The sequence below is a fragment of the Oncorhynchus mykiss genome, unplaced genomic scaffold, assembly GCF_057628025.1.
Source record: "Oncorhynchus mykiss isolate SJ-2025 unplaced genomic scaffold, ASM5762802v1 scaffold96, whole genome shotgun sequence".
In the NCBI taxonomy this organism is placed as follows: Eukaryota; Metazoa; Chordata; class Actinopteri; order Salmoniformes; family Salmonidae; genus Oncorhynchus; species Oncorhynchus mykiss.
Window position 1 is genome coordinate 2,315,685 of NW_028322095.1, and position 14,049 is coordinate 2,329,733.

Sequence of the window (14,049 nt, forward strand, 5' to 3'; positions counted from 1 at the left end):
CCTACCTGGTTAAATAAAGGTGTTCTCAACTAGCCTACCTGGTTAAATAAAGGTGTTCTCAACTAGCCTACCTGGTTAAATAAAGGTGAAATAAACAAAATTAAAAAAATAAAAAGCACTGTTACCAACCCAGATGGATAGAAAATCATGTCTGTCTGGTAGGCCTCTCCATGTGACCACAGAGAGTGGTGGTACTGTGCAAGTGTAGTGTAGTAGTGCGGTAGTGTACTAGTATAGTAGTGTTGTGGTGTGGTAGTGTAGTAGTGTAGTAGTGTAGTAGTGTAGCAGTGTAGTAGTGTGGTAGTGTAGTGGTGTAGTAGTATAGTAGTGTTGTGGTGTGGTAGTGTAGTAGTGTAGTAGTGTAGTAGTGTAGCAGTGTGGTAGTGTGGTAGTGTAGTGGTGTAGTAGTATAGTAGTGTTGTGGTGTGGTAGTGTAGTAGTGTAGTAGTGTGGTGGTGTAGTAGTGTGGTAGTGTAGTGGTGTAGTAGTATAGTGGTGTAGTAGTGTAGTAGTGTAGTAGTGTAGTAGTGCGGTAGTGTACTAGTATAGTAGTGTTGTGGTGTGGTAGTGTAGTAGTGTAGTAGTGTAGTAGTGTAGCAGTGTAGTAGTGTGGTAGTGTAGTGGTGTAGTAGTATAGTAGTGTTGTGGTGTGGTAGTGTAGTAGTGTAGTAGTGTGGTGGTGTAGTAGTGTGGTAGTGTAGTGGTGTAGTAGTATAGTGGTGTAGTAGTGTAGTAGTGTAGTAGTGTAGTAGTGTAGCAGTGTAGTAGTGTAGTAGTGTAGTGGTGTAGTAGTGTTGTGGTGTGGTAGTGTAGTAGTGTAGTAGTGTAGTAGTGTAGTGGTGTAGTAGTGTAGTAGTGTAGTAGTGTAGTAGTGTAGTGGTGTAGTAGTGTAGTGGTGTAGTAGTATAGTGGTGTAGTAGTGTAGTAGTGTAGTAGTGTAGTAGTGTTGTGGTGTAGTAGTGTGGTGGTGTAGTAGTGTGGTGGTGTAGTAGTGTAGTAGTATAGTAGTGTAGTAGTGTAGTAGTGTAGTAGTATAGTAGTGTAGTAGTATAGTAGTGTAGTAGTGTAGTAGTGTAGTAGTATAGTGGTGTAGTAGTGTAGTAGTGTAGTAGTGTAGTGGTGTAGTAGTGTAGTAGTGTAGTGGTGTAGTAGTATAGTGGTGTAGTAGTGTAGTAGTGTAGTAGTATAGTAGTGTAGTAGTGTAGTAGTGTAGTAGTGTAGTAGTGTAGTAGTGTGGTGGTGTAGTAGTGTAGTAGTGTAGTAGTGTAGTAGTGTGGTGGTGTAGTGGTGTAGTAGTGTAGTGGTGTAGTAGTATAGTGGTGTAGTAGTGTAGTAGTGTAGTAGTGTAGTAGTATAGTAGTGTAGTAGTGTAGTAGTGTAGTAGTGTAGTAGTGTAGTAGTGTGGTGGTGTAGTAGTGTGGTAGTGTAGTAGTGTAGTAGTGTGGTGGTGTAGTAGTGTAGTAGTGTAGTAGTGTAGTGGTGTAGTAGTGTAGTAGTGTAGTGGTGTAGTAGTATAGTGGTGTAGTAGTGTAGTAGTGTAGTAGTGTAGTAGTATAGTAGTGTAGTAGTGTAGTAGTGTAGTAGTGTAGTAGTGTAGTAGTGTGGTGGTGTAGTAGTGTAGTAGTGTAGTGGTGTAGTAGTGTAGTAGTGTAGTGGTGTAGTAGTATAGTGGTGTAGTAGTGTAGTAGTGTAGTAGTGTAGTAGTATAGTAGTGTAGTAGTGTAGTAGTGTAGTAGTGTAGTAGTGTAGTAGTGTAGTAGTGTGGTGGTGTAGTAGTGTTGTGGTGTAGTAGTGTAGTAGTGGTAGTGTGGTAGTGTAGTAGTGTAGTAGTGTAGTAGTATAGTAGTGTAGTAGTGTGGTGGTGTAGTAGTGTTGTGGTGTAGTAGTGTAGTAGTGTAGTAGTGTGGTGGTGTAGTAGTGTAGTAGTGTAGTAGTGTAGTAGTATAGTAGTGTAGTAGTGTAGTAGTGTAGCAGTGTAGTAGTGTGGTAGTGTAATAGTATAGTAGCATAGTGGTGTAGTAGTGTAGTAGTATAGTAGTGTAGTAGTGTAGTAGTGTAGCAGTGTAGTAGTGTGGTAGTGTAATAGTATAGTAGCATAGTGGTGTAGTAGTGTAGCAGTGTAGTAGTGTGGTAGTGTAGCAGTGTAGTAGTGTGGTAGTGTAATAGTATAGTAGTATAGTGGTGTAGTAGTGTAGCAGTGTAGTAGTGTGGTAGTGTACTAGTGTGGTATTGTAGTATCCATGGTAATTACCCAGATGGGTTGAGCATCAATGCTGTCCAGTAAGCCTCCATGGGGGCTGTGACCACAGCATCAAACAGAGTCTGTCTCAACAGTTCCTCATCACCTATAGACCATGAAGGAGATTCCTGTTAAAGGTCAATCTAAGGCTCTTTTCTGAAATGGCGTGTTTATATCTGAATGTACTGTGGGTGGCTCACACTCCAGATCAGGTTCCTTCCCTGTGAGGTATCGAAACACAGCCTGGAGCTGGGTCAGCTTGCGGTGGTGAGGGTCAATGTCTGTCTCACAGTAGGTCCTGTAGACAGACAGACAGACAGACAGACAGACAGACAGACAGACAGACAGACAGACAGACACACAGACACACAGACACACAGACACACACACACACAGACACACACACACACACACACACACACACACACACACACACACACACACACACACACACACACACACACACCAGTAATAGTGTACCAGTCAGGCCATAGCTTGCTGGTGAGTGAAAGAATAGGGAGAGAGACTGATTCGTCAGACACTCACCACTCATTTGCGATGGACACATCTGGCTGCATCAGGTCATTGAGGCCTGTGGATGAAAACAAGTTATAACACCCTGGTTTAGTAGTTAAACTGCAGAGGCCTGTGGATGAAAACAAGTTATAACACCCTGGTTTAGCAGTTATACTGCAGAGGCCTGTGGATGGACACAAGTTATAACACCCTGGTTTAGTAGTTAAACTGCAGAGGCCTGTGGATGGACACAAGTTATAACACCCTGGTTTAGTAGTTATACTGCAGAGGCCTGTGGATGGACACAAGTTATAACACCCTGGTTTAGTAGTTATACTGCAGAGGCCTGTGGATGAAAACACCCTAGTTTAGTAGTTAAACTGCAGAGGCCTGTGGATGGACACAAGTTATAACACCCTGGTTTAGTAGTTATACTGCAGAGGCCTGTGGATGGACACAAGTTATAACACCCTGGTTTAGTAGTTATACTGCAGAGGCCTGTGGATGAAAACACCCTGGTTTAGTAGTTATACTGCAGTGTTTGTTGTTCAAGACAGACGACTTACCTTCCCTGACAGACACGTTCCCTATGAAGATGTATTCTCCGTGCCCTCTGGTCAGCACCATGCCAAGACTGTAGAGACACACACATTACACGTTGACACGGTTTCCGTTGTTTTTTTTTCCACATTATAACTGTTTATGAGACGTCTACATAGAAGAAGAATGTTACGCTGTCCGTGTTGATTGGACCAACCTGAACGGCGTCTCGTTGATGGTTGTGTAGAAGTAGTCATTCTTCAGGAACATGACTCTTCTCTGGTAGGGGAATAAACAGCTCTTAAAGGTGGTAGTAGGCTCTATGTAATGTCACCTTGTACTGGGTCTACTGCTGTGTTAATAACTATGTAATGCCACCTTGTACTGGGACTACTGCTGTGTTAATAACTATGTAATGCCACCTTGTACTGGGACTACTGCTGTGTTAATAACTATGTAATGTCACCTTGTACTGGGTCTACTGCTGTGTTAATAACTATGTAATGTCACCTTGTACTGGGTCTACTGCTGTGTTAATAACTATGTAATGTCACCTTGTACTGGGACTACTGCTGTGTTAATAACTATGTAATGTCACCTTGTACTGGGACTACTGCTGTGTTAATAACTATGTAATGTCACCTTGTACTGGGACTACTGCTGTGTTAATAACTATGTAATGTCACCTTGTACTGGGACTACTGCTGTGTTAATAATATGTAATGTCACCTTGTACTGGGACTACTGCTGTGTTAATAATAACTATGTAATGTCACCTTGTACTGGGACTACTGCTGTGTTAATAACTATGTAATGTCACCTTGTACTGGGACTACTGCTGTGTTAATAACTATGTAATGTCACCTTGTACTGGGACTACTGCTGTGTTAATAATAACTATGTAATGTCACCTTGTACTGGGACTACTGCTGTGTTAATAATAACTATGTAATGTCACCTTGTACTGGGACTACTGCTGTGTTAATAACTATGTAATGTCACCTTGTACTGGGACTACTGCTGTGTTAATAATAACTATGTAATGTCACCTTGTACTGGGACTACTGCTGTATTAATAATATGTAATGTCACCTTGTACTGGGTCTACTGCTGTGTTAATAATAACTATGTAATGTCACCTTGTACTGGGACTACTGCTGTGTTAATAACTATGTAATGTCACCTTGTACTGGGACTACTGCTGTGTTAATAAATATGTAATGTCACCTTGTACTGGGACTACTGCTGTGTTAATAATAACTATGTAATGTCACCTTGTACTGGGACTACTGCTGTGTTAATAATAACTATGTAATGTCACCTTGTACTGGGACTACTGCTGTGTTAATAACTATGTAATGTCACCTTGTACTGGGACTACTGCTGTGTTAATAATAACTATGTAATGTCACCTTGTACTGGGACTACTGCTGTGTTAATAACTATGTAATGTCACCTTGTACTGGGACTACTGCTGTGTTAATAACTATGTAATGTCACCTTGTACTGGGACTACTGCTGTGTTAATAATAACTATGTAATGTCACCTTGTACTGGGTCTACTGCTGTGTTAATAACTATGTAATGTCACCTTGTACTGGGACTACTGCTGTGTTAATAACTATGTAATGTCACCTTGTACTGGGACTACTGCTGTGTTAATAACTATGTAATGTCACCTTGTACTGGGTCTACTGCTGTGTTAATAACTATGTAATGTCACCTTGTACTAGGACTACTGCTGTGTTAATAACTATGTAATGTCACCTTGTACTGGGACTACTGCTGTGTTAATAATAACTATGTAATGTCACCTTGTACTGGGACTACTGCTGTGTTAATAATAACTATGTAATGTCACCTTGTACTGGGTCTACTGCTGTGTTAATAATAACTATGTAATGTCACCTTGTACTGGGACTACTGCTGTGTTAATAACTATGTAATGTCACCTTGTACTGGGACTACTGCTGTGTTAATAATAACTATGTAATGTCACCTTGTACTGGGTCTACTGCTGTGTTAATAATAACTATGTAATGTCACCTTGTACTGGGACTACTGCTGTGTTAATAACTATGTAATGTCACCTTGTACTGGGACTACTGCTGTGTTAATAACTATGTAATGTCACCTTGTACTGGGACTACTGCTGTGTTAATAACTATGTAATGTCACCTTGTACTGGGACTACTGCTGTATTAATAATATGTAATGTCACCTTGTACTGGGACTACTGCTGTGTTAATAACTATGTAATGTCACCTTGTACTGGGACTACTGCTGTATTAATAATATGTAATGTCACCTTGTACTGGGACTACTGCTGTGTTAATAATAACTATGTAATGTCACCTTGTACTGGGACTACTGCTGTGTTAATAATAACTATGTAATGTCACCTTGTACTGGGACTACTGCTGTGTTAATAACTATGTAATGTCACCTTGTACTGGGACTACTGCTGTATTAATAATATGTAATGTCACCTTGTACTGGGACTACTGCTGTGTTAATAACTATGTAATGTCACCTTGTACTGGGACTACTGCTGTGTTAATAATAACTATGTAATGTCACCTTGTACTGGGACTACTGCTGTGTTAATAATAACTATGTAATGTCACCTTGTACTGGGACTACTGCTGTGTTAATAACTATGTAATGTCACCTTGTACTGGGACTACTGCTGTGTTAATAATAACTATGTAATGTCACCTTGTACTGGGACTACTGCTGTGTTAATAACTATGTAATGTCACCTTGTACTGGGTCTACTGCTGTGTTAATAACTATGTAATGTCACCTTGTACTGGGACTACTGCTGTGTTAATAACTATGTAATGTCACCTTGTACTGGGACTACTGCTGTGTTAATAATAACTATGTAATGTCACCTTGTACTGGGACTACTGCTGTATTAATAATATGTAATGTCACCTTGTACTGGGACTACTGCTGTGTTAATAATAACTATGTAATGTCACCTTGTACTGGGACTACTGCTGTGTTAATAATAACTATGTAATGTCACCTTGTACTGGGACTACTGCTGTGTTAATAACTATGTAATGTCACCTTGTACTGGGACTACTGCTGTGTTAATAATAACTATGTAATGTCACCTTGTACTGGGACTACTGCTGTGTTAATAACTATGTAATGTCACCTTGTACTGGGACTACTGCTGTGTTAATAACTATGTAATGTCACCTTGTACTAGGACTACTGCTGTGTTAATAATAACTATGTAATGTCACCTTGTACTGGGACTACTGCTGTGTTAATAACTATGTAATGTCACCTTGTACTGGGACTACTGCTGTGTTAATAACTATGTAATGTCACCTTGTACTAGGACTACTGCTGTGTTAATAATAACTATGTAATGTCACCTTGTACTGGGACTACTGCTGTGTTAATAACTATGTAATGTCACCTTGTACTGGGTCTACTGCTGTGTTAATAACTATGTAATGTCACCTTGTACTGGGACTACTGCTGTGTTAATAACTATGTAATGTCACCTTGTACTGGGACTACTGCTGTGTTAATAACTATGCAATGTCACCTTGTACTGGGACTACTGCTGTGTTAATAACTATGTAATGTCACCTTGTACTGGGACTACTGCTGTGTGAATAACTATGTAATGTCACCTTGTACTGGGACTACTGCTGTGTTAATAACTATGTAATGTCACCTTGTACTGGGACTACTGCTGTGTTAATAACACTGCTGTGTTAATAATAACTATGTAATGTCACCTTGTACTGGGACTACTGCTGTGTTAATAACTATGTAATGTCACATTGTACTGGGTCTAATGCTGTGTTAATAACTATGTAATGTCACCTTGTACTGGGTCTACTGCTGTGTTAATAACTATGTAATGTCACCTTGTACTGGGTCTACTGCTGTGTTAATAACTATGTAATGCCACCTTGTACTGGGACTACTGCTGTGTTAATAATAACTATGTAATGTCACCTTGTACTGGGTCTACTGCTGTGTTAATAACTATGTAATGTCACCTTGTACTGGGACTACTGCTGTGTTAATAACTATGTAATGTCACCTTGTACTGGGACTACTGCTGTGTTAATAACTATGTAATGTCACCTTGTACTGGGACTACTGCTGTGTTAATAACTATGTAATGTCACCTTGTACTGGGACTACTGCTATGTTAATAATAACTATGTAATGTCACCTTGTACTGGGACTACTGCTGTGTTAATAACTATGTAATGTCACCTTGTACTGGGACTACTGCTGTGTTAATAACTATGTAATGTCACCTTGTACTGGGTCTACTGCTGTGTTAATAACTATGTAATGTCACCTTGTACTGGGACTACTGCTATGTTAATAATAACTATGTAATGTCACCTTGTACTGGGACTACTGCTGTGTTAATAATAACTATGTAATGTCACCTTGTACTGGGACTACTGCTGTGTTAATAACTATGTAATGTCACCTTGTACTGGGACTACTGCTGTGTTAATAACTATGTAATGTCACCTTGTACTGGGACTACTGCTGTGTTAATAACTATGTAATGTCACCTTGTACTGGGACTACTGCTGTGTTAATAACTATGTAATGTCACCTTGTACTGGGTCTACTGCTGTGTTAATAACTATGTAATGTCACCTTGTACTGGGACTACTGCTGTGTTAATAACTATGTAATGTCACCTTGTACTGGGACTACTGCTGTGTTAATAACTATGTAATGTCACCTTGTACTGGGACTACTGCTGTGTTAATAATAACTATGTAATGCCACCTTGTACTAGGACTACTGCTGTGTTAATAACTATGTAATGTCACCTTGTACTGGGACTACTGCTGTGTTAATAACTATGTAATGTCACCTTGTACTGGGGCTACTGCTGTGTTAATAACTATGTAATGCCACCTTGTACTGGGACTACTGCTGTGTTAATAACTATGTAATGTCACCTTGTACTGGGACTACTGCTGTGTTAATAACTATGTAATGTCACCTTGTACTGGGACTACTGCTGTGTTAATAACTATGTAATGTCACCTTGTACTGGGGCTACTGCTGTGTTAATAACTATGTAATGTCACCTTGTACTGGGTCTACTGCTGTGTTAATAACTATGTAATGTCACCTTGTACTGGGACTACTGCTGTGTTAATAACTATGTAATGCCACCTTGTACTGGGACTACTGCTGTGTTAATAACTATGTAATGTCACCTTGTACTGGGACTACTGCTGTGTTAATAACTATGTAATGTCACCTTGTACTGGGACTACTGCTGTGTTAATAACTATGTAATGTCACCTTGTACTGGGACTACTGCTGTGTTAATAACTATGTAATGTCACCTTGTACTGGGACTACTGCTGTGTTAATAACTATGTAATGTCACCTTGTACTGGGACTACTGCTGTGTTAATAACTATGTAATGTCACCTTGTACTGGGACTACTGCTGTGTTAATAACTATGTAATGTCACCTTGTACTGGGACTACTGCTGTGTTAATAACTATGTAATGTCACCTTGTACTGGGACTACTGCTGTGTTAATAATAACTATGCTGTGTTAATAACTATGTAATGCCACCTTGTACTGGGACTACTGCTGTGTTAATAACTATGTAATGTCACCTTGTACTGGGTCTACTGCTGTGTGAATAACTATGTAATGTCACCTTGTACTGGGACTACTGCTGTGTGAATAATAACTATGTAATGTCACCTTGTACTGGGACTACTGCTGTGTTAATAACTATGTAATGTCACCTTGTACTGGGACTACTGCTGTGTTAATAACTATGTAATGTCACCTTGTACTGGGACTACTGCTGTGTGAATAACTATGTAATGTCACCTTGTACTGGGACTACTGCTGTGTGAATAATAACTATGTAATGTCACCTTGTACTGGGACTACTGCTGTGTTAATAACTATGTAATGTCACCTTGTACTGGGACTACTGCTGTGTTAATAACTATGTAATGTCACCTTGTACTGGGACTACTGCTGTGTTAATAACTATGTAATGTAACTTTGTACTGGGTCTACTGCTGTGTTAATAATAACTATGCTGTGTTAATAACTATGCTGTGTTAATAACTATGTAATGTTATATTGTACTGGGTCTACTGCTGTGTTAATAATAACTTACCCCTTTCTCTACAGTGGCTCTGACGTCTAAGGACAGAGTACCTGTCTCTCCTTTTACCATGGCAGTCCTCAACTGGAAGGAAAATACACACGGCCACAATCAGAGACGGTCTTCTGTGGCTGTGAATAAGAAAAGTGTGAATGTGTGTGTGTGTGTGTGTGTGTGTGTGTGTGTGTATGTTCTGTGTGTGTGTGTGTGTGTGTGTGTGTGTGTGTGTGTGTGTGTGTGTGTGTGTATGTTCTGTGTGTGTGTGTGTGTGTGTGTGTGTGTGTGTGTGTGTGTGTGTGTGTGCCTTTATGCCTGTGTGTGTGTGCTTGTGTGTGTGTGTGTATGTGTGTGTCTGTGTGTGTGTGCCTGAGTGTGTATTTGTGAGTGTGTGTGTGTGTGCCTGAGTGTGTATTTGTGAGTGTGTGCCTGAGTGTGTATTTGTGAGTGTGTGTGTGTGCCTGTGTGCGTGTGCCTGTGTGTGTATGTGTGTGTGTGTGTGTGTGTGTGTGTGTGTGTGTGTGTGTGTGTGCCTTCATGCCTGTGTGCGTGTGCTTGTGTGTGTGTGTGTCTGTGTGCGTGTGCCTTCATGCCTGTGTGCGTGTGCTTGTGTGTGTGTTTATGTTTGCGTGTGCCTGTGTGTGTTTGTGTGTGCTTTTATGCCTGTGCTTGTGTGTGTATGTGTATGTGTATGTGCGTGTGTGCGTGCGTGCGTGCGTGCGTGCGCGTGTGTGTGTGTGTGTGTGTGTGATTACTCACCGTCTCATCCGTGTCCTCCCACTCCACCTCAGCCAGATCAACACTGTTGTAGTTGGGTTTTGGCTTCAGCTTCTTTCCCTCCTTATACAGGGGTCGGAGGGCAGGGTGGGCGAGGATATAACCGTTGTTGGTGTTGAGGAAGGCGTAACCATGGACACCCAGCTATCGGAGACACACATGGAGACATGGATCTCATGAAAGAGGGGTCAGAGAGGTCAGACAGTCGTTAAGGTGCAGTACAGAGCAGACAGCTCTGTAGAAGGACATCAAAGACGACAGGAACGTGTTGTTCTAAGAGATGAAGGGTTGTTGGTACCTTGTATCTAGGAGCCAGCCTCATCAGTTCTCTCAGAGGAACATCAGTCCCCACCACCCCCAGCAGAATACCATGAGACAGCTGGATGCAGAAAGACAGAGAGAGACAAGGATGGGTCCATTAGCCTACAGTACCATGACTCAGCCCTGGCCTGTCATTAATTGCGTTGTTGATTTAGCTCCACTGTAGGGCATGCGTCCCAAACGGAACCCTATTCCCTATATAGTGCACTACTTTAGACCAGAGCCCTATTTACTATATAGTGCACTACTTTAGACCAGAGCCCTATTTACTATATAGTGCACTACTTTAGACCAGAGCCCTATTTACTATATAGTGCACTACTTTAGACCAGAGCCCTATTCCCTATATAGTGGACTACTTTTGACCAGAGCCCTATTCTCCATATAGTGCACTACTTTAGACCAGAGCCCTATTACCTATATAGTGGACTACTTTTGACCAGAGCCCTATGGGACTCAGCCCAGACCCCCACTCACCGTCTCCTTCTTCTTGCTGAACACAGGCATGGCCACAGAGGTCATGAGGAGCAGGCTCTGAGCCTGTGTGTTGAACAGCTGGGAAGGAACAGGAACACAGTTAGTGTCTGATACCACTGGGAAACTATAAACACATCTACTGTCAGGTACAGAGGAAGACTAGTGTCTGACACTATAAACACATCTACTGTCAGGTACAGAGGAAGACTAGTGTCTGACACTATAAACACATCTACTGTCAGGTACAGAGGAAGACTAGTTAGTGTCTGACACTATAAACACATCTACTGTCAGGTACAGAGGAAGACTAGTTGGTGTCTGACACTATAAACACATCTACTGTCAGGTACAGAGGAAGACTAGTGTCTGACACTATAAACACATCTACTGTCAGGTACAGAGGAAGACTAGTTAGTGTCTGACACTATAAACACATCTACTGTCAGGTACAGAGGAAGACTAGTTAGTGTCTGACACTATAAACACATCTACTGTCAGGTACAGAGGAAGACTAGTTAGTGTCTGACACTATAAACACATCTACTGTCAGGTACAGAGGAAGACTAGTTAGTGTCTGACACTATAAACACATCTACTGTCAGGTACAGAGGAAGACTAGTGTCTGACACTATAAACACATCTACTGTCAGGTACAGAGGAAGACTAGTTAGTGTCTGACACTATAAACACATCTACTATCAGGTACAGAGGAAGACTAGTTAGTGTCTGACACTATAAACACATCTACTGTCAGGTACAGAGGAAGACTAGTTAGTGTCTGACACTATAAACACATCTACTGTCAGGTACAGAGGAAGACTAGTTAGTGTCTGACACTATAAACACATCTACTGTCAGGTACAGAGGAAGACTAGTTAGTGTCTGACACTATAAACACATCTACTGTCAGGTACAGAGGAAGACTAGTTAGTGTCTGACACTATAAACACATCTACTGTCAGGTACAGAGGAAGACTAGTTAGTGTCTGACACTATAAACACATCTACTGTCAGGTACAGAGGAAGACTAGTTAGTGTCTGACACTATAAACACATCTACTGTCAGGTAAAGAGGAAGACTAGTTAGTGTCTGACACTATAAACACATCTACTGTCAGGTACAGAGGAAGACTAGTTAGTGTCTGACACTATAAACACATCTACTGTCAGGTACAGAGGAAGACTAGTTAGTGTCTGACACTATAAACACATCTACTGTCAGGTACAGATGAAGACTAGTTAGTGTCTGACACTATAAACACATCTACTGTCAGGTACAGAGGAAGACTAGTTAGTGTCTGACACTATAAACACATCTACTGTCAGGTACAGAGGAAGACTAGTTAGTGTCTGACACTATAAACACATCTAATGTCAGGTACAGAGGAAGACTAGTTAGTGTCTGACACTATAAACACATCTACTGTCAGGTACAGAGGAAGACTAGTTAGTGTCTGACACTATAAACACATCTAATGTCAGGTACAGAGGAAGACTAGTTAGTGTCTGACACTATAAACACATCTACTGTCAGGTACAGAGGAAGACTAGTTAGTGTCTGACACTATAAACACATCTACTGTCAGGTACAGATGAAGACTAGTTAGTGTCTGACACTATAAACACATCTACTGTCAGGTACAGAGGAAGACTAGTTAGTGTCTGACACTATAAACACATCTACTGTCAGGTACAGATGAAGACTAGTTAGTGTCTGACACTATAAACACATCTACTGTCAGGTACAGAGGAAGACTAGTGTCTGACACTATAAACACATCTACTGTCAGGTACAGATGAAGACTAGTTAGTGTCTGACACTATAAACACATCTACTGTCAGGTACAGAGGAAGACTAGTGTCTGACACTATAAACACATCTACTGTCAGGTACAGAGGAAGACTAGTGTCTGACACTATAAACACATCTACTGTCAGGTACAGAGGAAGACTAGTGTCTGACACTATACACACATCTACTGTCAGGTACAGAGGAAGACTAGTGTCTGACACTATAGACACATCTACTGTCAGGTACAGAGGAAGACTAGTGTCTGACACTATAAACACATCTACTGTCAGGTACAGAGGAAGACTAGTTAGTGTCTGACACTATAAACACATCTACTGTCAGGTACAGAGGAAGACTAGTTAGTGTCTGACACTATAAACACATCTACTGTCAGGTACAGAGGAAGACTAGTGTCTGACACTATAAACACATCTACTGTCAGGTACAGAGGAAGACTAGTTAGTGTCTGACACTATAAACACATCTACTGTCAGGTACAGAGGAAGACTAGTTAGTGTCTGACACTATAAACACATCTACTGTCAGGTACAGAGGAAGACTAGTTAGTGTCTGACACTATAAACACATCTACTGTCAGGTACAGAGGAAGACTAGTGTCTGACACTATAAACACATCTACTGTCAGGTACAGAGGAAGACTAGTTAGTGTCTGACACTATAAACACATCTACTGTCAGGTACAGAGGAAGACTAGTTAGTGTCTGACACTATACACACATCTACTGTCAGGTACAGAGGAAGACTAGTTAGTGTCTGACACTATAAACACATCTACTGTCAGGTACAGAGGAAGACTAGTTAGTGTCTGACACTATAAACACATCTACTGTCAGGTACAGAGGAAGACTAGTTAGTGTCTGACACTATAAACACATCTACTGTCAGGTACAGAGGAAGACTAGTGTCTGACACTATAAACACATCTACTGTCAGGTACAGAGGAAGACTAGTGTCTGACACTATAAACACATCTACTGTCAGGTACAGAGGAAGACTAGTGTCTGACACTATACACACATCTACTGTCAGGTACAGAGGAAGACTAGTGTCTGACACTATACACACATCTACTGTCAGGTACAGAGGAAGACTAGTGTCTGACACTATAAACACATCTACTGTCAGGTACAGAGGAAGACTAGTTAGTGTCTGACACTATAAACACATCTACTGTCAGGTACAGAGGAAGACTACTGTCTGACACTATAAA

At 41.0% G+C, this 14,049-nt stretch overlaps 1 protein-coding gene across 1 annotated transcript in view; it reads right to left on the reverse strand.

Moving 5' to 3' along the window:
- The window catches only part of LOC149970086 (voltage-dependent calcium channel subunit alpha-2/delta-4-like), a 188,100-nt gene that overhangs the window by 161,614 nt on the left and 12,437 nt on the right, over positions 1-14,049 (reverse strand). The window contains exons 4-12 of the mRNA XM_090228740.1: positions 11,027-11,104; positions 10,527-10,607; positions 10,211-10,372; positions 9,467-9,538; positions 3,513-3,574; positions 3,322-3,389; positions 2,786-2,831; positions 2,440-2,537; positions 2,252-2,345 (exon numbers count right to left, since the gene is read on the reverse strand). Of these exons, the coding sequence (XP_090084866.1) occupies positions 2,252-2,345; positions 2,440-2,537; positions 2,786-2,831; positions 3,322-3,389; positions 3,513-3,574; positions 9,467-9,538; positions 10,211-10,372; positions 10,527-10,607; positions 11,027-11,104 (761 nt within the window). The remainder of the gene's footprint in view (positions 1-2,251; positions 2,346-2,439; positions 2,538-2,785; positions 2,832-3,321; positions 3,390-3,512; positions 3,575-9,466; positions 9,539-10,210; positions 10,373-10,526; positions 10,608-11,026; positions 11,105-14,049) is intronic.